Source organism: Protomyctophum bolini (assembly GCF_963924005.1).
Source record: "Protomyctophum bolini genome assembly, chromosome: 23".
NCBI classification, from domain to species: Eukaryota; Metazoa; Chordata; class Actinopteri; order Myctophiformes; family Myctophidae; genus Protomyctophum; species Protomyctophum bolini.
The window spans coordinates 15440486-15465905 of record NC_137884.1 but is presented as its reverse complement, the minus strand read 5'-3'; the positions used below and the strand labels follow the sequence as shown (position 1 = coordinate 15465905).

The 25420-nt window shown below is 43.7% G+C and overlaps 1 protein-coding gene across 1 annotated transcript in view; it reads right to left on the bottom strand.

Annotated features, from left to right (window-relative positions):
* exoc4 (exocyst complex component 4) overlaps positions 1 to 25420 on the bottom strand; it is a 153663-nt gene that overhangs the window by 81435 nt on the left and 46808 nt on the right. Inside the window, exons 9-10 of the mRNA XM_080757717.1 lie at positions 24978 to 25123; positions 23705 to 23793 (exon numbers count right to left, since the gene is read on the bottom strand). Of these exons, the coding sequence (XP_080613843.1) occupies positions 23705 to 23793; positions 24978 to 25123 (235 nt within the window). The remainder of the gene's footprint in view (positions 1 to 23704; positions 23794 to 24977; positions 25124 to 25420) is intronic.

Here is a 25420-nt window from a genome sequence, read left to right as displayed (position 1 = left end):
GGGTAGACGTTAATGAGACGACTGGATCAGACATGGCAGGCGCAACACGGATACATACGCTCATGCCAGTGTGTGTTTGGGTGTGCTTGTCGGTGTGTGCATTTCATTTTGTACCAAAATGAGTGTAGGTCAGCCTGTGCGGGGAACAGACTGACTATACAGTAAGCGTTCCAGCTGAGAACCATAACAATTAACTCCTCTTTAGTAACTTTAGGGCTCATAATGGGATAAAGTACGATGTTCGGAGCTTAATAAACCGTTAATTCGAGCTCCGCTAAGTTGCGCTAACCATATCAATGGATCGCTCGCTAGCCGTGACCCTTCGTAGAAGATGGAAGATTAACTTCACACACAGTGCACTTCAAGAAAATACATCCAATACAACAGACCTCAGAGCAGGAGCAGCTATTAATAAGCACATCCTTTATCATCCCCAGTGAAATCAGGGGTGCATCTACTGCGTGGGTGGGGTGCACTACTCAATTTGGTCTATCCGTTATGGAAATGAGTTATTTAACATACCAGAGTAAATTTGTCCAAAATTGTATTGTGTTTTATCCAAAAGATGCTTTGACCAGTATGACTGTCTGTATGGTTATTACTTCATAATAAATCAAATCAAAACACATGCCCCTACAATGTAGGGCCTACATAATTATTCTCTTAATAAAGTATGTTCCTAGTGTTCCCTTGTAAAGCGCTTTGTGTATTTAGAAAAGCGCTATATAAATCTGAGCTATTATTATTATTATTATAATTTACAGTGTGCATGAACCCTACAGCAGAATGGGTGTATAGACATAGAAATGTAGACGCCTCCTTTGGCTCTGGGGCATCTGTATCTCAGGCACCATCTCACAGGAAAGGAAGCCACAGAAAGCTTCCGTGTGCGTCACAGAGCTGACGCAGGTGGGGGGGGGGGCAGGTCTTAGTCACTTGAGTGGCAGCGTGCCTTCCACCCTTCCGCTTGACTCCTGCCTTGCCTTGCCATGCGATACAGGTCGCTCCAATCAAATCGAATTGCAGCAGCCAATGAGGTATAGGTAGCTTTTTATATCTATGCATTTTATATCAGCAGCACGCCCCTGCATTACCGTGTGGGTGAACTTTACAGTAACACGCCCCTGCATTACTGTGTGGGTGAACCCTACAGCAGCATGCCCCTGCATTACCGTGTGGGTGAACTTTACAGTAACACGCCCCTGCATTACCGTGTGGGTGAACTTTACAGTAACATGCCCCTGCATTACCGTGTGGGTGAACGTTACAGTAACACGCCCCTGCATTACCGTGTGGGTGAACGTTACAGTAACACGCCCCTGCATTACCGTGTGGGTGAACGTTACAGTAACACGCCCCTGCATTACCGTGTGGGTGAACGTTACAGTAACACGCCCCTGCATTACCGTGTGGGTGAACGTTACAGTAACACGCCCCTGCATTACCGTGTGGGTGAACTTTACAGTAACACGCCCCTGCATTACCGTGTGGGTGAACTTTACAGTAACACGCCTCTGCATTACCGTGTGGGTGAACTTTACAGTAACACGCCCCTGCATTACCGTGTGGGTGAACTTTACAGTAACACGCCCCTGCATTACCGTGTGGGTGAACGTTACAGTAACACGCCCCTGCATTACCGTGTGGGTGAACTTTACAGTAACACGCCCCTGCATTACCGTGTGGGTGAACTTTACAGTAACACGCCCCTGCATTACCGTGTGGGTGAACTTTACAGTAACACGCCCCTGCATTACCGTGTGGGTGAACGTTACAGTAACACGCCCCTGCATTACCGTGTGGGTGAACGTTACAGTAACACGCCCCTGCATTACCGTGTGGGTGAACTTTACAGTAACACGCCCCTGCATTACCGTGTGGGTGAACTTTACAGTAACACGCCCCTGCATTACCGTGTGGGTGAACTTTACAGTAACACGCCCCTGCATTACCGTGTGGGTGAACTTTACAGTAACACGCCCCTGCATTACCGTGTGGGTGAACGTTACAGTAACACGCCCCTGCATTACCGTGTGGGTGAACGTTACAGTAACACGCCCCTGCATTACCGTGTGGGTGAACTTTACAATAACACGCCCCTGCATTACCGTGTGGGTGAACGTTACAGTAACACGCCCCTGCATTACCGTGTGGGTGAACGTTACAGTAACACGCCCCTGCATTACCGTGTGGGTGAACGTTACAGTAACACGCCCCTGCATTACCGTGTGGGTGAACGTTACAGTAACACGCCCCTGCATTACCGTGTGGGTGAACGTTACAGTAACACGCCCCTGCATTACCGTGTGGGTGAACCCCACAGCAGCACGCTCCTGCTCTACTGCATGGGTGAGCCCTACAGCTAACAGGTTTAACCCATTTAGACCGGACGTCGAGAATTAAAAACATGACTTCTAAATGCTGACAGTTTTCTGAAAAACCTATGTTTCTGTCAGTGGTGCTCAATATTTCATGTCAACGACCCCAAACATTATACGTAATTGGCCCCATTTGACAATATTCTGTTCTGTTCCAGGGACCTCCATCCCAGAAGCAAAGATTTGAGCTAAAAATGTTCGCTCTGAAAGAATATACATTCAAAGATTTGCGCCACATTTTCACGACTTTTCAAAAATAGCAGACCTACAATCTTGTAGCTTGAGCTATGAGCTTGTAGATCTGCTATTTTTCAATAGCTAAAGCATAACATAATGCTACACACCAACAGGGGTTCCCACCCAGAATGGGTTAATAAGAAAATCATTACTGCCTGACGCTAGTGCGTGGGTGGGTGGTGGCGGCGGGCGGGCGAGGTCGGTGGAGAGAGGGCGAGGCGAGGCAGAGGGGAGGTGACGGGAGGCAGACCGAGGGGTGGGGTGGAGGTGAGAGGACGGAAGGATGGAGAGAGAGAGAGACACAGAGAGACAGTGAGAGAGAGGGAACCATTGCTCATTACCTCCACTCATCCAGCAGTAATCAATATAATTGATGGAGAAGGAATTGCGGCCCTCTCCGTCAATGCAGTCAACCGTCAGCCAAACAACAGGACGCTGTGCATGCGTGTGTGTGTGTGTGCGCTCCAGGGAGTGCAGTGGGGGATAGTACATGTACTCAAGTACTATACTGTACTTGAGGTATTTTTACTTTACTGGAGTATGTCCAATTTTCAATCATTTTACTTCTACTGCGCTACATCTCAGAGGGAAATACTGTACTTACAATTATTTGAAAACTATAGTTACTTTTGAGATTAAGATTATTATAACAAAACATGGTAGAGGAGGCTGAACAAACAGCCAAAAAGTACATGCACATCTATCTACCTATATAGGCTGGGTGCTGGATCAAAATAAAGTCAAAAACCTGCGCAACATTTTATGCTCCAAATATTTCTTTACTGAAGTGCCAACGTTTCGGGCCACAGCCCTTCCTCAGACCTTCCAAAGGTCAGGATTTGTTTTCTTTCAGGAATGTGTCACTTTGTGGTGCCGTGTGTGCTTGCAGATCTGGAATTGTATACATGTTAAACATTTGAAAACTTAGTAAATGTTGTACAAAACCATGTGTATTCTTCTTCCAACACTATGTGTGTGCGTGCACATGTGTGTGTGTGTGTGTGTGTGTGTGTGTGTGTGTGCGATATCCATGTGTGTGATGTGACACATATGGGGGGGCGTGTGTGCGATGGTGTGATCTCTACAGCTGCCACACACGCCCCACATGTACATAAATTCATATTAGCGCACGCATGCGTGTGTAACTCGGATGAATCTGAATTGTGGGGATTGGAGGCAGAAAGTGTTATATTCTCCTCATGCGGCGGATGAGGAGGATCAGACAATGTTATTCATTAGAACCGAATTAGAATAACCAGGACACGGATTTACGATATTGTCCCTCGACACAAAGGAGGAGGAAGGGGGGGTGGGCCTCCGTCGGGAGGACAAGAGGCTGGTGGCGAGGACAATGCAGATATGTAAATCATGTTGGGTCTAGTAGTACAGTCGCATCACGGCGCATTGTGAGCTTGTAGATCGGCTATTTTCAAACGGCCATTTCGACTGGCCATGACCAACCTCGGGGACGTCTGGAAACCTTTGAATGGGTCGGCGAAGGACGCTGCAAAGGCATCCATGAAAAGAAATGGAGATTAACATGCTCAAAATTGTACTTGGAACCCCTTTTGGTGTTAGCATTACGTTATGCTTTAGCTATTGAAAAATAGCAGATCTACAAGCTCATAGCGTCCGCTATTTTTTTTTATCGAAGAACGACTGACATAGAAACATAGCTTTTTCAGAAAACCGTCAGGATGTAGAAGACATTTTTAGAATCTGATCTCAGGTCAAAATGGGTTGCCCATGACTCACCAGCGGTAACTGAACCATATAGGCTCACTGTAAAGCTATACATTCCCCTTCTAGTAGCAATCTGACCTCAACCAACAGGCAATGCAAAGGGTCACGCAGCACAGCACAGCACGCAGGAGCACACCGGTGGCCGTGAACTCCCTTCCTAGATTTATTATACGATGAGCGCCGTGTATTAAGCAACGTTCGCGGAATCATAAAACGTATACCAAAGCCTAAAAAGGTATCAAAGGGAGTAAAGCACTCGGGTGGTGCAGTGGTAAAGTCTCTGCTTTGTCGAGCGTCAACACAAACGCAATTGGCCCGTGTTCGGAGGGAGGGAAGCGTGGTAATTGTCACTGCACGACACGTACTCCTACTACGGGGGCTGGGGACAGAGCCGGTCAGCACGTACTCCTACGGGGGCTGGGGACAGAGCCGGTCAGCACGTACTCCTACGGGGGCTGGGGACAGACCGGTCAGCACGTACTCCTACGGGGGCTGGGGACAGAGCTGGTCAGCACGTACTCCTACGGGGGCTGGGGACAGAGCCGGTCAGCACGTACTCCTACGGGGGCTGGGGACAGAGCCGGTCAGCGAGGGAGAGGCTCTGCAGTCTTGAGGCAGCAGAATGCTAAAGAGCTTTACCCCAACGGACAGTCAGCCACATGAACGAGCTGGCCAAAGTACAGAGAAAATAAGCTTGGGAAAACACGAATATCACACCAAAGCCTATATCACTAGTTACTAATGCTGTCGGAGGAGTCAAACAAAAATAAGTTACCATACCAACCTCACACACGCACATATGCATAGCTTGCACATCTGCAATTTAAAAAAAATGTTGAATGATTTTGCATTGTTTAACCCAAATCTTCTCTTCTGTGTGGGGTTGGGTCTTTGGCACACAACATATCATTCTGGGGGTCCTGACTCCTTGGCACGACAAAGTTTGATAACTACTGATTTAGAAGGTATTTATTTTGTCGAATCGGCCTCGGGTCTCAATGGGTTATTAATTGGTAGTGGCATGTTGTCTATGATCAATATACAGTAACGTCCTGTTGTAAACCCATCACAGTCACAGTGACTCACAGAGACTGACCGGAACACGAGATGATGTCAGAAGGACAATAGAATGCCATTAGGGGACCACATGCGTGTGTGGTGTGTGTGGTTTGTTTTTTAATAAATCAAATGTCCCAGGTTTCACATCATGAAAGCACAACAAAAGCTCACGGCTTAGAGCTCACAGCTTTCCATCAATCTCATTTCCATGTCCAAGAGGCTCAGTCTGCAGAGCCCGGGCGAAGATAACACACACACACATTCAAATGCAGATCAGCTCCATTGTTCCCTGTACAGGACTGCACAATGCCTGCTCAATGGGACTTGTTACTTTAAAAAAACCAAAACACATTTGGAGGTGACATGCTCTGGACCTTCGACAGAATAGTGTTAGGTTTATTGATACCCGATGGCAGGGCACGCTGACATGAATAATAGCGAAAAGCAATTAATCCCACAACAAAAGGCATCTTAGGAGGCTAAATGAAACACATCTAAATACATAATTAATTTTAATCAAGTTAAAAGGAGCCTTCAAGTCATGCAGTCAGTTTATACTTGGAGTTGAGGGATATGCACCCAGATGGGTTGACTAGATTGAAAGACTGCTTTGATTCCTCTATTGCCTTCCTGTTTCCTCTGCCCAGGTAGCTACTGTAGCCAGGATCTAAAGTGGAGGCTTTCTTTTTCATTATTTTTGCTAAATCAGCACATACTGTAAGCCATCTATCCTGCAAAGCACTGAGGGAGAATGTGTGGAAAGCATCCCGATAGCCTTCACACGCTGGCCCTGCGTATGAGGCGGCGGCACGCATGCCTTTTCTTTTTTAACCAGCTCCATGTCTTGAATTTGCGCTTGGGTGAGCAAGTTTTGCCACTGTGCCTTTTTCCAGGCACAGATAGATCTCAGATGTCGCATACAGTATAAACAGAAGCAACAGAATCAAAGGCCACACAGTGGAGTATATGGCTCTGGTCCCATCAACAGCATTGCAGAACGATGGTGTGTACTGTACTGTACTGTATTCTGATCCATTGCATCAAACGGCCGTGCCGTTGTTGTTGACGAGTCGAAATGGAGGTTGGAATTCACCCAGCCTCCATGTAATACATCCCTTCATCTCTCCATCGATACATCCCTTCATCTCTCCATCTCTCCATCCATCCCTTCATCTCTCCATCTCTCCATCTCTCCTTTGGTGCCAATGATATTGAGACTTGATTACAGGCTTCTAAAACCAACTACACAAAAAGCTCTCTCTGATGCCGAGCCTCAACTGAACTCATTTCCTTCCTACATGCCATTACTTTAGTTCCTTCCTCTGTGTCTGGCTCTGGGACGCTTCAACACATGACGACGTATGAACCATTAACAACCTCCTGATAATCAGAACCCTATGGTCGCTTCTCTGTCGCATGTTACTGAATATTATAGTTTGTCTTTAAATGCCTTGATACATTGAATATAATATATATATATATTTGCAAACATAATAAAGTATTCAATCAATCAATAATAAGGTTCGCTTCTCGCCCCCCTTCCCCCCAAAAAACACTGCAACCAACCAGTACGTGTGCGCACAATATCTCTCTCTTTCACAAACATCACGTGTCTACTGTCTACTATTCACACAGACACGTGCGGACACGGACGTGAACACGGACACAGAAACACGCACGCACATACAATGAATTAACTGCTGCATGTATCTGCGATGACGGTGACCAATTTAATGTCATGCTCTAAACATCTGCATCAGTGTCAGACAAAGGATGAAGCCCTATTGATCCTCGGGGTCTGACGGGGGGCAGAGCTGCTGGTGAATATTCAACGGCAGCTCATTAATATTCAAACACTTCATCCAGAGTGACTGTAGGTCAGAGGGCGGACCCCCACAACACACCCCACAACACACCAACTCCTAGAGCCAAGAGAACTGTGTCACACTTTCACTCAGTGATGCCTTTCCAATTTTCCCGAAATTCCCAAGATGGACCAGTGCAAGTGAAATGTTTGTATACCACCTTTCATGCTGTATTAATGCATTTCATGTTTAGATTCATGTGCAGACTGAAGGCGTCAAAGAATGTATTAAAGGAGAATTCCATGCTTTCTTACCTTTATTTGTAGTTGTTACGTCCCCACCAAAGAGGTCCAGGTGTTATTTTGTGCAAAAGCGCATTATTGGCTATTTCCCCTACCATAAGCCCTCAATGAATTGCATTGAATTGAATGAGGCTATGGGGTGTTATTCTAATTCGCTTATTTCCATCGCTCAAAAATTTGTTGTATCCTCTCTTCATAATGTAAATAGTATCCCAAGCGGCACACTTTACTACTTATTTAGATGGAAATAAGCGAATTAGCACAAAAAAACAAACCCCCATTGAAGGCTTATATTAGGGGAAATAGCCAATAATGGACTTTTGCACAAAATAACACCTGGACCTCTTTGGTGGGGACGCAACAACTACAAATAAAGGTAAGAGAGCCCTCTAGCATGGAATTCTCCTTTAATTATGGCCTCAACAGGGAGCACACAGACAGAGTGATACAATGTTTTCCACTTGCTTCTGGAAACACTGGTGGCAATGTTTTTTAATTGATCTTATGGAGTGGAAACGTACATTCATCTCTGCGTAAATGTCTGTGTATTTATAATCTGTCTTGTTTCTTTGTTCTGTGTATGTTTATGTCCAAAGGTTTTCCGGAAATTAAACAAAAAAAGCTAAATCCAATGGATTTATTATTTAGTCACAATCACAAGCTCTTGTTAATACTTTTCATTGGTTCAATACCACATTGGTTCAATGCCACACTCAAGCACTTTTTCAAAACTGGCAAAACAAACAAAAGTACATCACGTGTGTGTATGTGGGGGGGCTGTCCTAGGATCATCAGCATGATGGCAGCTGTGTGTCGAAGACAGGAAGGACACCATTCATCAATGTTGGGCAGAAGCCTTGGATTTTTTCTTTCCTTTCTCGTCATACTACAGTCAGTGTCACACGCAACTCTGCGAGTCTATGTCCTATTTGTATTTTATTTGTTTAAGTGAAAGTGAAAAATTATAAATAATAATAAATAAATAAAATGTGGGAAGTTGGGAACATACTGTAAAAGGTTCCTTTCCCCGCCCCCGGCAGACGGACACGATTTGTAACGTGTCCAAAACTCCTCCTGTAAAACCCTCACCCAGCAGCCCCACACCTCTCACACCTCCATCTGTCTGCCTGCACACCCATGACGGGACCGCCAGGTCCCCCATGTGAGGGGGGCCGACACACACACACAAAATCACACCTTCTCTGACAATGTTCCATATTATGTAGAGAAACTGAACAGACAGATTTCTGACAAACAGCAGTCTGTCGTGCTACTGACGACACACACACACACGCACACGCACACGCGCACACACACACACGCGCACACACACACACACACGCACACACACGCCACCAGCCCACATGTAATCAAGTCAGGCAGTGACTTAGTGAAATTGCATTAGCTCCACTTTCCTGAGTTTGATGAGAAATGGGTTTGATCCTGTGTGATGTATTCTGTCTGTCTGAGAGAGACAGAGAGGGGGGTGACGCCTTCTTTAACACACTTCTAACGTCTCCTATACAGTAGGCCGTGTGCATCCGTGTCTACAGGGGTGTAGCGGAAATGCACACAGACCCGAAGACGGATCAGTCCTAATCCCCAATTTACATGAGTGTGTTGTTGCATGCATGTACATGCGTGCGTGTGTGTGTGCACGCGCGCATGTGCGTTGATGTACACATCTTGCACTGCATGTCCAACACCGTTCCTTTTTGTTACTGTAACAGTAACAATTTTCACTAGAGTTTCAATTGTATGATGAAGTAGGGTATTCATTGAAAGTTGCAATATGAAGATAAAAGGATGGCCGCCAACAGATGCAACACCCGACACTCATAATCTTCCAACAAGGAGTTGTATGTGTGTGAGATCACATAGGTGGACACAGGCACACCAAAGACACCTCTGATTGCTCTCTTGAGGTTGTGATTGGAACTGGCGGGCGGGAGGGACGGAAGATTGGTGTGACCGTCTTGTAATCATCCACACACACACACACACACACACACACACAGTAATGTCTAGTATCAAAGAGAACCAACCCTGTTCTACCATTGTTTTACGGAAAAAGCCAAAGTATAAGAAGGCATTTTATTTATTTAATCACACTGCGTACTGTACACACATACATTGATGCACGCATGCACATATGCATGCACGCATGCCTGTCAGCTTGTCTGCACAGAGCGCGCGTGGCAGAGGGTACACATGGCAGCAACCCGCTGCACTAATAAGATCAAGACCCCAGTCGGACGGCTCAATAATGCATGAGAGTCTCCAGTCGGTCCAAAACGCTGCGAAAGCCCCATTCCGCTCCGACCGTTCCCATGTCTGATTGGCTCCTAATTAGACCCTTCCATTATTAAACTTAATTTGACAGGACGCAATCCGCCGCCACCGCCGCCAGACTGTGGCACCAGTCGGAGCGCCGGGGACACCCGATCCATCCCATCCCTTTCTTCAGGCCAGAATAACCCCAATATATAAATAAATAACTTCCTCAGGTGTAAATTGAACTGGATGAATTATTAAAAGTGTCACTGCCAGCAATGTCCCGGTGGTCTGAGTTATAATGGATGCACATCTGTCGCTAGCAGCACTGTGACAATGAGATGGTTATTAATATCCCGCTCGTCCACCAATGCATGGCTTTTGGCAGATAGGTTTGGATCGCTCATTGTTAAACAAATAGCACGACATTGCTATCGGCAATTATAATATATTGTTGCGTTTTTCTTTTCCCGCGAAAGAACGCCCTACTTGAACATACTACAGCGTCACACTAAAGCATCAAGAGTAGCTTGTCGATATTTTTTGCATTTTTAATCATTTTTTTTTAACTTACATTTTTTATCCCACGATTTTGTAACCCAGTTTTCTTTTCACCCAGTGCCAATTATCTAAGTAATCCTGGGCGCTACACTTCCTCTGCCAACCTGGGGGGGCAGCGGACTGACCTCATGCCTCCTTCTATGCATGAAGAGTCCAAGCTGCTTCTTTTCACCCGACAGGGGGGAATTTCCCCGGCCGGACGTAGCGCGTGGAAGGAACACGTTATTCCGACCAGTTCCTTTCCTGGGCGCTACACTTCCTCTGCCAACCTGGGGGGGCAGCGGACTGACCTCATGCCTCCTTCTATGCATGAGGAGTCCAAGCTGCTTCTTTTCACCTGACAGGGGGGAATTTCCCAGGCCGGACGTAGCGCGTGGAAGGAACACGTTATTCTGACTTATTCCGATACTTACTACTAATTTAGTGCATTAACCACTTCAGCCCTATATACATTCTTGGCCATTTAAAAATAGCAGATCTACAAGTTCACAATGTGCCGCGATGCGACGCATTGTGAGATTGTAGAGATTTACTATTTTTGCAGTTTGTGTTTTTATTTCTTAATTGCACAGCTGCTCCCTTTGTTAACTTGTATTCTTTAGTATTGTTCTAATTGAACTTTTAATCCGTTTAATTAATGACCTTTTCCATTAAGGATTCCAAATAAGCCAGTGGCTTCTTAATTTCCTTGCACAGTATTTTTTTTAATTGATATGTATTGTCTATTTCTTTATAACTATGTGCTAATAAATAAACTAAACTAATCTATTTTCAAAAGATTTCTTATACATTTTAAAACTTGAAAGTCTAAACAATGAGTTTTACTTTTAGTAGTACAATTTGAAGCCAATACTTTTGTCAATTTTGAATTCAAGAGTTTCATTTCTACATTATAGTATTGATACTTTTACTTAAGTAAAACATTTGAGTACTTTTTTCCACCACTGCAACCTATTCTGCTCTCATGTACCCATTGTCCACAGGTCCTGCTACATACAACACAAACGCCTGACTCACACCTTCGCAACAGATGTATGTATGCTATGTTGTATGAGATGTATAGCTGATGCAAGCTCGCAATGCATTTCCAATGGGAGTCACATGGTTTGACACAACATTTGTGTTGTATGAGGGGGGGGCAGTCGAAACACAGCCGAAAGCCGTACAACACAAATGTTGTGTCAAACCATGTGACTTCCATTGGAAATGCATTGGGGCAAGATGTATCACATCTAGCATGCATCAATGTCGTATGCTAGATCGAAAGGTGTGAGTCGGGCCAAAGATGTCCGACTGCAGCAGCCTTGACATGAGTGTTCCCAACCCGCGGTTCACCCACAGGTCCTGCCGACCAAAGGACGAGCAAGCAGTCTTTACATAGAGCGACGTTTAATGCAGATACAATGTTTTGCACACTATGCCCTCACCGTCCCTTGAAACAGTGGTTCTCAAACTTTCTTCTTATGAAGGACCCAATAAATGGATATGTATTTGGCCGCAGTCCCCCTCATGTGAACGGATTTTGTGCCAGGGACCTCCCAGGAGAGAAGATTTGTGTTAAGAAAATAATTAAAATTCTTTATTTTATTTGATGCTTTCTGGGGAGCGCCGGAAACCCGCGTCTTGTTTGGTTCGACTGGCTACTGCGGGTCATCATTATTAAAAAACACAAGCAAGTGCGGATTGTTTCTTCCCTCCTTGACATGATAAAGATGTTTGAGAACCACAGAGATGCATCACTGGGGTCATAAAGACCTGCTATTATTACTGCTACATGGCGCAGTGCGTTTCCCTCCATATATACCCGGGCTGCGTTCCATCTCATCTCAACCCCGCCGCTAATTCAATCACCAGGCCTTTGGCTGAGGAGATACTGCACCACCACTATGACTTTATGTGTGTGTGTGTGTGTGTGTGTGTGTGTGTGTGTGTGTGTGTGTGTGTGTGTGTGTGTGTGTGTGTGTGTGTGTGTGCATTTGTATTACGATACTTGTCCTGATCCTCACAAGAAAAGGGGGGGGGGGGGGGGTCAGAAAAGTAGGTGGGGAAAAAATCTCATTCTCTTAATGTTGTTTTAAACATTATCATGATCATCATCATCCGTGCAGAAAGCGACGGCAGAGTACATTGAACGAGATTGTGTTTAGGGATGGGATTGGTTTAGGGGTTGGCGTCATAGTTGTTGACGGAAAAATAGCTCACAAGCTTGTACTGTAGACTATAGCTATTTTCAGCTATTGCAATGGTGCCCTAAAATGCAAAATTGTTCTCACAAGTAGGCAATACAAACGTGCATGTGTGCAAATTTGTGTGCATGTGTGTTTTCATGATTTCGTAACAATATGCATAAATGTCCTTACAGAGAAGATGAGCGCACACAAAAGTGTACACACACACACACACACACACACACACACACCTCTCTTTCACGGTAATAGCCTGTCAAGCAAACAGAGGCACCTTGTGTTTTATCTACAGACGCAGTTACGCGTACGCCAGGTGACACCAGAACAAGAGGGTGACAACCTGTCACAACCCAGCCAGATATGGCCTCTCCTCACTGACATGACAGTAGAGTACAGTACAGTAGAGTAGCTGCATGGGACAAGATATGGCCTCTCCTCACTGACATGACAGTACATTTGCTCATGGGACCTGCATGCAGAACCAGGCTTCAAGGAAGCTTCAAGTACAGCTGTTCCGATACCAACACCAGTATCAGACAAGTATACGATACTGCCTAGAATGCTGGTATCGGATAGAGTATGTCAGTCTATTCTACAATTCTGATACCATGTTATTTATCACATGATGATATGTCATTTACACAGACCAATGATTTATTTTGAATGATTCAGTTGACTAGACCTTACCCATTCTGAATATATGAACACCAAATTATGTACAGTGTGGGTAATGCGATGTAATAGATCACATTACTGATTGGGAGGAAATTGTCCTGTCTCGCTATAGTGCATGTAGGCTACGCTATCGCATTTATCCCCCCAAAAAGCATGTTTTTGCAATAAACGTTTTTAAATTCCGCATTTTCGGCGCACCGTTATGGATGAAAATGAATTGCTTTGGGCTCTCCGTTGATTAAACCAACCTCGACATGTGAATGGTGGTCAGCTACATACTGTATACATTTTGACATGAAAACGTCTGAGCAGTTTCTCTGCTAAGTTGATATGAGCACTAATCTACGGGTTGATGTGATGGTGGTTTCCCTGCTAAGTTGATATGATCGGGCTTCCCTCGGAGAGCTGCTCCAGGGTGGTAAATTATTAGTGGAAATACAAATGACCTCCTATATAATTCATGGATATCAATTTCAACCTGTGCTGCCACGGCAACAAGCAAGTAGGGAAATAAGAAAAAAAACAAGTGTTGGGAGAGAGTCTCCATTGGCGTTTGCATCACAGCATGCATGTACACTTTAATTTAGACTTTACATTTTACTTCCAAGGCTTAAGGGATTAAGAGCTTAAGAAATTATAATAAGAGAACTTTTCCATGCTTTTTGTTTGGGTTGTTTTTTAACCACCGAAACAGACCAGTACTGAAACTATTGTGTTCAATATCTAATATCAATATATGAATTCGCTCTATCAATATTAGAGAACACAAATTGGGTGTCTATAGGCCGATAATATCTACTGTGTTAATGTAACTGTGAGCTTTACGTGAACACTGAGGGTTTTACTGTGTACAAGCCAATAGCATAATGCCGCTAACTAAATAAATTAGTAAGTACATAAGACGGAGTCGCTTATTGTCGGTGTCGACCAAGAGTGAGGGTGTCTATCCCTTGGGAATCGGATTGCTGAGGTTATAATAGGGGAAAAACAATTACTACCGTTTCAACAATTTCTTGTTAACCCAATCCTTTATAATTATGCTCTTTTATATTTGTCCTCGTTTGTCATTCCCACATGGACACGCACTTGATGACGCCAGCTCTTCGACAGCGACTCTGTGACAACTCCGCCCGCCAAGCTCTGTAGCTTTGGTTGCTGACAGTGTGAACGCAGTGGTGTTGACTTTGTCCACTAAAACTATGATGGGAAATGTATGACTACTACTACGACTACCTTTTTTCCACAGATAAAAACTAAATAAAAGTTAAACTAAACTTAAACTATATGACTAAATATACTGACAATTTTGTCAACAAATAATAAAAACTAGACATGTTAGGGAGGGACTAGTGGAGAAGAGATCCAATAGAACTAAAAGACCAGTCAGTTTGGTTGTGTGCAGGTGTCACTCTCCGAAAATAGCCAACCTACAAGCGTGTTGCACTGTGACATGTTGTCGGCACACAGCCAAGTCTAAATCAGGCATTTTAACGCCATCAGAGGGAGAGGTGAGGGGGGGTCGCTGACAGTGTGAACGCAGCATGAGAGACAGAGGTAGGAGTATGTTCACCGACAGTGTGAACGCAGCATGAGAGACAGAGGAAGGAGGAGAGACTTTTATATGGATCAATCATAGACGCACCGTACATACGTGCAAAGCTGTTTCTAAGACATCCCCGGAGCTATAATCTCCTAATAATTATTGACTTCTCTCCTGGGGAAGTTCAATTCCATCTCAGCTTCCATTTAGGTATATGATAAATCATAACTGCAAGGTTAGACGGGAGTCGAGTATTGATCCGCGCAGCCGAGAGCGGCCGGTACCCTTGAACTCAAAGCAATAAATGAAGAGCAGAGATTTGACATGAGGGAAGTAAGGAACCGGGGAGGAACATTAACATTGCTGTAGAGTGAGAGATCACAGTCACTAGAGTTGTTCCGATACCAGTATCGGAAAATGCTGCCTTTACTGCCTAAAATGCTGGTATCATTCTATGCCCTTCTAATACCATGTAATCTGGTGATGATGATGAGTCATTTACAGTAAGCAATTATTTCTTATTTTGAATGCTGTGCACTACGGTTTTATATACTCTTACTGTACTATTTACTTGCGCAAGCAGTGCGTGCAAGTATTGTGGTGCTCATACTGTGCACAAATGTATTATCCTACATAAATATTTGTGTTTGAACAAAAAATGCATTTGTAGAATCTAAAATCACGCTTTGCGCGCACGCTGTGCGGCCCTCCACAGACAATCATTCTACAGTTGTGGCCCCCGACCCTAATCTAGTTGTATATCCCTGATCAACAGTATGTTCCATGTGTACAGTCCACTTCCTGGGATGTGAACCCTTTACCTTTCAGTCTCTGTGGTCTCGACTGTGAGGTCATCACACTGTACTAGGTTGTATTGCGTTCAAAAGTAAGTGTGTAAGAACAGTACCAGATTAGTATTTTTCTAAACTATGTGAACGACGTCAATAACGCAACAATGTGGAATGAGTATATAAACAGAACAACGTCTATTCTTTTTCTAAAAACACATTCATCCAGCTCTGGTTGATCACACTCCTTGTCAACCCAAGTCCCAGTAGACCGCTTTTCCATTTGCACCTCCACTTGCTCCTTCTACAAATAAAGCTTGACAAGATGCATCACTTCTAACCGCTCCCCGAGCAGCCTCCGTCCTCCTCTTTCTTCTCCCCTCTCCCCAACCAGTGGTGGAAAAACTACTCCATATTCCATTATATATAGTTTTAATCAATACCATCATACTCTGTTCCAAGTTAAAGCCTATAGTATTCAAAATGCACTTTATTAAAAGTACTCATTGTTTCAATCTACTCTGTAGGGCTGGATTATTTTGTTAGAATAATTTTAAAAAAAAAGTACAAAGAAATTGTAACTAAAGTTTTCAAATAATTGTAGTGGAGAAAATTGGCAATATTTGCCTCTAAAGATGTAGTGGAGTAGAAGCCAAAAAGTATAGAAAATTGGAAATACAGTAAAGTAAAATACATCTATATCTATGAATGCACCAAGTCTCTGTACGTGTGTATGTAAGTATGTCTGTAATCCACGTAACTCGAGAACCGTTTGCCCCACCGATCTGCCCAGGCTCTGGACAGGGCCCAAATTAGCCCATTGATCACACCTGATCACCCCTAGATCTCCATTTATGTAGCTGGCCTGTTTTGACATCACAATGGTGTTCCGACATCTGCATAGACTATATTTGGGCATGCCTGACAAATAACTCCATATATGGGCATAAGAGGGACACAAAACATGACTGGGTGGGGCATGCATTTCCAACTTGCATCGTTCCAAGTAGAGCCTAGTGATACATGATTACGCATATACTTAAGTACAGTACTGAGCACACCACTGCTCAGTGCTCTCCACTGTCTCCTCTCTCCCATGCCTCTCTTATCATATCTTCTCTCTCCTATCCTATTTCCTCTCTCCTACAGTATGTCTGCTTTCCCTAAAACCAAAAATAAATGTGGGGATTCAAGTACATCATATTTAGAACAAACTCCCAGAAAACTGCTGCCACTCTTATTTCCTTTAACACACACACACACACACACACACACACACACACACACACACACACACACACACACACACACACACACACACACACACACACACACACACACACACACACACACACACACACACACACACACACACACACACACACAGTAAACGTTATGTTTATTGTTTAAGTGTGGTTCCTTGGTTGGATGTCCTGTGTACAGCACATTGAATTGCCTTGTTGTTGAAATGCGTTATAGAAATAAAACTAACTCTCATCTCCTCTCACCAGGCTCCTATCCCCACCCCTCCCCTCTCTCTCTCTCCTCACTCCAGTGCCTCTCCTCTCCTCTCAGCACCGTTGTTGTTGCACAACACAACAACACTCTGGCTCTCGTCTGCTTTAGGTGGGTGGTTGGTCTCTTGAAGCGGTTTGGAAGAAATGAGATCTTTGTGGAACTAGATTGGACGAGGAGGGGGAGGCGGCAGGCCGGGCCAGACCCCTCGCGAACCACTCTGTTTTGAATATCAAAAGGAGACATGGAGCGGAAGTGTGTGAAAACAGATTTGCTACATGGATTTATTGTGACCGTGTCCGTGTGTGTGTGTGTGTGTGTGTGTGTGTGTGTGTGTGTGTGTGTGTGTGTGTGTGTCTGTGTGTGTGTGTGTGCTTTCAGTGGAGAGTGGGGAGATGTTTATTATGTGCATATTACTGTATGTGCAGATGGCGGTGTGCATTTGACAGGTGGTCTCAGCCGTGTGACATAAGGGGTCAAAGCAATATCGTTCGCAACACGACAAGCGACAGACCTGGACCTGGACCATAGTTCCTTCACGAATGGGAGGAAAAGTGCTATAAATGAGTTACTGATTCATATGGAAAGAAATATATAAATGTAGTTATTGAGATATTATTCACGCGTCACTTCCCCTCCCCTGCCGGCCAGCATGCAGGGCCTTTCGGCGGCCCCTTTGGAGCGTCAAATATCAAAAGGTCAGGAGGTTGAGAGGCGTATGGAAGCCATATGGAAGTCTAATAACAAACCTGTGTATATACGTTCATCATTTATTCATAGTGTGATTAAATGTTCACTCTGTGACCCTCGGGGCACATGCGCCGATATACACTCACACGTAATCTTTGCGACTTTTGAAAATGCTAGCATATAACAGATTGGTTCTTAACCTTTTTTCAGGCCGCGGCCCTCCACCCTGACAAGCACTTGGAATTGCAGTTGAGTTGGAGGCATTATATTTAGTTTGAACCATTCAAACCGGGAAAGTGACATTTGCAAACAAAATCACACCTGCAATGTGAAGTGAGTCTACAAATAATGATAGTGGAGTAAAAGTACAATATTTGCCTATGAGATGTAGTGGAGTAGTAGCTGGTGTCCTGCTGGGTGTAATAACAAGCACACTTGTTGACTTATTAGCACATGGTTGTAATTACCCCCTCCTCCCTGGTGTGGGTGTGTGTGTGCGTGCATCTCATTGACCCTCCAATGCGACCCCACTTAGTTGACTGCTGAAAATGCACCGCTCACAAATGTGCAGATATGGGCCATTCTACCGAATTGGTTCAAATTCAGAGTTGGAAGTTGTGTGAAATGTGTATGCTATTTAGGAAAAAACTTTGACCATATTCATGTTGCACCAGATCTAATGGACACATATTTAGTAAAGGCACAGTCAATTATCATATTGTATTTTAATAATGTATCCTCTCCCACACAGAGCTGTCCACACAGATGCAGCTACATATGGAGCTATAATGAAGTCTTTAGATGAAGCACTGGATTAATTGAAGCATACAAGACATGCTTCAGCAGAGAAGGCAAGTAATTAAGGCCTTTCTACACTCAGTGTTTGTGCGCGCGCGCGCTCGCGTGCACGCGAGTAATCCGTGTATGCGAGCATGCATGAGAGTGTATGCGATGCGTATGTGTATGTAATGAGATATACACACACACACACACACACACACACACACACATACACAACACCCATGGAGACACATACTATAGATATTACAGATTAATTTCAAATCCATTAAGGATAGCTTGTGTGGATCTGAATATGTTACAAAGTATACAAGTATAAATATAGATTATACATGCACTGCTGTTTCATCTCTCTATTAAAGGGAGAGACAAAAAAAACTCCAGGAAGTGATGCATTCTATAACTGTAGAAGTGATGCATTCTATAACTGTAGAAGTGATGCATTCTATAACTGTAGAAGTGATGCATTCTATAACTGTAGAAGTGATGCATTCTATAACTGTAGAAGTGATGCATTCTATAACTGTAGAAGTGATGCATTCTATAACTGTAGAAGTGATGCATTCTATAACTGTAGAAGTGATGCATTCTATAACTGTAGAAGTGATGCATTATATAACTGTATAAGTGATGCATTCTATAACTGTAGAAGTGATGCATTCTATAACTGTAGAAGTGATGCATTATATAACTGTAGAAGTGATGCATTCTATAACTGTAGAAGTGATGCATTCTATAACTGTAGAAGTGATGCATTCTATAACTGTAGAAGTGATGCATTCTATAACTGTAGAAGTGATGCATTATATAACTGTAGAAGTGATGCATTCTATAACTGTAGAAGTGATGCATTCTATAACTGTAGAAGTGATGCATTCTATAACTGTAGAAGTGATGCATTCTATAACTGTAGAAGTGATGCATTCTATAACTGTAGAAGTGATGCATTCTATAACTGTAGAAGTGATGCATTCTATAACTGTAGAAGTGATGCATTCTATAACTGTAGAAAAATAGTGCCACCAAAAGCAGATGGCAGTGGCGCATGCGTGCGCCACACAGACAGTACTATTAGTACTGTCTGTATACATTATAGTGGAGTAAAAGGTAAATATTTGCCTTTGAGGTGTAGTGAAGTAGAAGTACAGCTATAGCTGCAATCAGCCAGCTATAGCTGCAGAATCAAGCAAACGCCTACAGAACCACCTGATGCCAGGTGCACTCCAAAGTCAACCCTTCACGGAAACGGCTTCATCACTACGCCAGAGCTCGAATGTGGACTTCACGTCGATGTGTTTGACACATGCTTAACTCTTTTTTGCAACACTAGGTGGCAGCGGAGCGTAGCTAAGCCTTGCCAGGGGATTTTCTTAGATTTTTCATCAAAGTTCACTTCCCGTTTACCAGCCTCCAGACCACCATTGTAACGATCGGATATTATTAGCATTAGCTCACGCGGTTTATCACTCGCCAGAGACGTTAAAGTAGATGTGCGAGTAAATCACATGTTGCTACTGGCACAGGTGCAGTTTGATGTTGTTGTGTTGTTTGGATAATGGTCTGGTGCTCCGTCTGTCATACAACAAATTAAACAAATCATATGGTGTGTTTGATGTGTTGCAAGCATTTCTATTTACACATTCTATTACTTGGCTATATTGAGTTGTCATACCGATTTGTTATTGGCACAAAGTGCACAACTGGCATTACCGCCAATATTTGCATGGTGTCTTTATTCTCTCTTGTGTCAAAATATTTATTTCAGAAAAATGGAGGATTTAGAATAATATTTTTAAATGTTGAGGTCAGGCCTAAATGGGTTAAGCGCAGACTAATCCTGTCTGTTGAGTTATTGTACAGTCAGTGTACATCTGTCATTTCTCACTCTCAACTCCCCTCACCTCTAAAGTACCCCCCCCCCCAACCCAATCATCTCAATGTGTGTATTTTTTATAATTCCATCCTTCAGAAAATCCCCCAAATAGCGTATTTGGTAGACCCCTGGCGAGAACAAAGACTTTGAACCCTGCTCTGTCTCTCTCTCACTCAACTCACTTCACTCCCCCACCCCCCTCCATCTCAGTTGATTTATTCCACTTTCTAAAAAAAAAAAAATCTTACTCCTTCAATCTTCTTCTCCGCAGCCATTCAGGGCTCGGGCGGGCGGCGGTCTCGCACCACGCTGGCGGACTCCGCAGTGCATTGTGACAGGAGGCCAAATGAAAAGCCCAGGAAAAAATCTCATCTTCTTATGAACGCTCCGAGGCGTTCAACCGCTCAAAAAAGAAAAAGAAAAGAAAAAAAGTTATTTCCCTTCTTCGCAGGCATTGACACAGGAATGAAAGGAAAAAAAGTGAGCTGTTATTTGAAGACTAGGGAGAGAATGTGTAAGTCGAAGAATAATCATACCGTAGTTTGGAGGCAGAATGAGCCTGGGAATATGTGTATATGAGAGAGAGAGAGAGAGAGAGAGAGAGAGAGAGAGAGAGAGAGAGAGAGAGAGAGAGAGAGAGAGAGAGAGAGAGACAGAGACAGAGACAGAGAGAGATAGAGAGAGAGAGAGAGAGAGAGAGAGAGAGAGAGAGAGAGAAAGAGAGAAAGAGAGACAGACAGAGAGACAACAGAGACAGAGGTGGGTGAAATATGTGCATTAATGTGTGTGGGTGGTTGAGTACCTGCATGCCTGCGTGCACGTGCTTGTATAGTATGTGTGTAACAGATGTGACTGCCAAACAAATAAACTATACCTACTTTGACCTAAAACATCAGCAAAACAGGGAAGTACAGGGAACTTCAAGCTGTAAGCTGTAAAGAACCTGAGAGACAAGGCAAGAAGGGCCTTCTATGCCATCAAAGGAAACAATAGACAAATAGACATCTAAATTTAAACCTGGCTTACTGAACGAATTTGACTCTATGGTTGTAAGATCTGGGGAAAATTGAATAAACACCAAACTGAGACCCTACACATTCGCCAGACAGGTCGGACTCGGTATAAACACCTCAAAAACACAAGTGTTGTGTGTGAACTCCACCCCCACACAACCCATCCTTGTCGATGAAAAACCACTCGAGTTTGTGGACGATTTCACCTATCTGGGCAGCCTTATCAGTAAGGACAGTGGGGCATCAAAAGACATCAGAGCAAGGCTGGGAAAGGCTCAGGGTGCCTTCTCCCAACTCCGATCCATCTGGAAATCCAAAAAGTATAGCCTCAAAACGAAGATGCTCATATACAACAGCAATGTCAAGTCTGTTCTGCTGTATGGATCTGAGAGCTGGAGAGTGGTCAAGACAGACACAAGGAAAATGGAAGTGTTCCACAACAGATGCCTAAGACGTATATGTCAGATCTTTTGGCCAAATAAAATATCCAACAATGAACTGTACAAACAAACAGGGAGCCGGAGCATTACCAAGGACATTACACACAGACGACTGAGATGGCTAGGGCATGTACTGAGAATGGAGCAGGACTGCATCACAAAGGTGGCTTTAAGATGGACACCACCAGGAAAAAGAAAACCTGGGAGGCCCAAGACCACCTGGCGCAGAACTGTGACGCAGGAGCTGGAACAGATGTCCTGGGGAGAGGCGCAACATGCTGCCAGGGATCGAATGAAATGGAGAGCGCTCATTGAAGCCTTATGTCCCATTGGGGGCGAAGAGGAGTAAGTAAGTAGTGAGACCCTACACACAATACTGCAAATATGCGCCCTCAGCCAGCTGGTCCTGGAACTCTGTGCACAAACACAAACGGAGCCACCAGATAGAAAACCCATTGAACTAAACCAAATCATAAAACAGCTAAAGGAAAGCTATCTGACACATTGGAAAGAGGCAACACAAAAGCAGAGTAAACTAGAATGCTACCTGGCTTTAAACAGAGAATACACTGTGTCAGAATACGTGAGCATCGTGAAAATCTAGTCTTGGCTAATAGTGACAGAGACTCGTCATGATTCTGGCTCAAACATAGCCCTGTACTTGCCAGTGTAGAAATAAACTCTCACAGAGATACAGTTAAAAAAGGATAAAACAAGAAACAAGAAAAACACTAATTACTTTTGGTTTAAGCTCTGGGACTTGATAAACTGATCCAGATCCACACTCTTTTACTTTGTAAATCTGTGATGTGACAATAAAGCTGATTCTGACTCCGCCGGTGGGTCTTAATGATCCTGATCCTCTGCTGTAGTCATTAAGCTGCTTTTGGAATCAAAGCAAAAAGCCTCCTCAAAAAACCAAGTGGTAATGGCAATGATGTTTCACTGGCCTCATATCACACAAAATACCAACAGTTATGGTCTAAGTTTTTCACAAATATAGATATTAGAATAATGAAAAAGAAACAAGAAATTATCACATAGTGATAATTAGTCAGGTTTCACCTGACAATTAATGTAGCAAAATGTAGCAACCTTTAGCTTGTTTGGCTAACAGCCAATGTAATCTACCTAAAACCGTCCGAAATCCTCACGTGCACGCTTTCTCACGCACGCGTGTGCGGTTTTTATGTGCATCGCTGCGTAAAATGCGATATTTCGGGCTTGATTAGAGCTTAATTTAACTTCGTTATTAAAATAAACGAAGATAGCTTAGCATCCCGGACATCGGACTGTGTAACAGTGAAGAAAGCTAGCAGTTGTTGTGATCCGCGGAAATGACATCGCCAGATTCCCTCTATTCGGTCAAAATCGGCATAATGATGAAGTTACCGCCACCATCAGGACTGGGTATAATACTATAGGACAGGGGTCCTCAACTAGAAATGCTGAAGGTCCACTAATCATTTTTGAAACGCAGGCCACGCAGCGGCCAGTGGAGAGCAGGGCTCTATGCCTGTTTAGTACAGTCACACCAAGGCAAGGCTTATACAAATCGGATCCCCTCCCAAGCAACCAATACTGGGGTGCAGAGTATGGAAATAAAATGTTTTCCCCATTTATTTCTTTCGACCTTCCTCAGGACTGAGGTAGGTCGAAAGACCGAAACGCTGCATTTGACATTAAATAAAAAGCTCTTGAACCAGCAAAGTGACAGTGTACGGGTCTCCCTCCCTCTCTACTGGTTACCTAAAGTGAAAAGGCGTGGTTACCTAAGGTGAAAAGGTGTGTTGTAAGAGAAAGAGAATGTGTGGTAACGGTGGTTACCTTGCAGCTCTCCACTCTTGCTGTACAGCTCTCTCCTCTGCTCCCTCAGGTAGGCACTCATGCTGATGGCATGGGATGACGACTCGAACCTGCAACACAACGCAGAGCGGAGGAGCCGGTCAGCACCACAGTTGTTGCTGTAATTCTTTGTTGCTTTTTTTATTATTATTATTATTTTAATTCAGATATGCCAATTAATTCCTCCCCACACACATGTCTGTGTGTTGTCACTGTTGTATCCTACAGATTTGTGTTGTTTTTGTAAATTGTTTTGAAATAAAGAATTCCATACTGGAAGGCTTTCTTACCTTTATTTGTAGTCGTTACGTGACGTCCCCACCAAAGAGGTCCGGGTGTTATTTTGTGCAATTTTTGAACGATGGAAATAAGTGAATTAGCACATTAACACCCCATAGCCCCATTCAATTCAATGCAATTCATTGAGGGCTTATGGTAGGGGAAATAGCCAATAATGCGCTTTTGCACAAAATAACACCTGGACCTCTTTGGTGGGGACGTAACAACTAAAGGTAAGAACGCCTTCTAGTATGGAATTCTCATTTAAAGTGCTCATATGGCCTCTAGTCGCTTCTTTTCCTAGACCTGGTTGCTTTACTGTGGCTTCGTGTTCTAACCAAGCTCTGCCAAAACCACAATGTTCACAGAAACCAGGACTCCAAACACACAAAGACAAGACAAGTACCGGTAGTAACATAACTAGTTACTTTTTCCAGGTCGGTGATGTCGTGACAGTTAATGACATTTGAATGGCCGCGTTACTATTAGTTACTTTGTGTGAAAATGGACGACAACTTCTGAGGATTAAAGGTTCCTCGATCTGACTTAGATTCTCACACTAGTTATTTAATTAACTCGGAGCCCGCCATTAGCGTGAATTTAATTGTTTTGTATGTCTTATATTGGCCTTGGCTGTAATAATGATTGATTGATTGTATGTTTTATATTAATTGAAATGTGATAACTTTGGATAAATTAGGACTGTTCTACCATCAGTCGATGCTTCCTATATCCATATGAGTAAAAGCGCCAAGGGGTGGTTTGTTGATTTCTGGAATAAAGTTCTTATATGACACAATCTAAGATTCCCTCTAATAATACAATACAAAAAAATAACACCCAGGGGGTGCGCCCTCTAGTAGCAGTGATGTCAGACTTTGGTGCTCTATGGCACAACAAACAACACTATAATGGCCGGTGCAACAGTAGCAGGACGCATCGAGGCGGGCATTCGAGGACAGAATGAGCTCCTTACTTGAAGAGGTGCTGTTTGACACGCTGGGGTTTCTTCTTGGCAAAGAAGGCGGCGAACTCGCTGCCTGTGCTGGCATAGGAGAGCTGGGCAGAGGGCTCGGCCGCACTGCGGCTGTTCTTTACATCAAGGTAGTCCATGAGCAGAACCTACACACACACACACACACACACACACACACACACACACACACACAGGATACAATACTTGTGAGGACCTCAACATTTTAGGACAGCAATATTATGAAGGCATTTTTAACCGTAAGCCTAAAGAAGAAAAACAGCAGATCTACATGCTGACAACGCAAGCTTATAGGTCGGCTATTTTTCATGTTTAACTCTAATTCCAACACCTAAAGCTGATATATAAATGTGTTATCCTAACTCTAAACCCAACCTGAATTTAATAAAATGTATCTCTAAAAATCACACCCGTGTGAAGTGAGT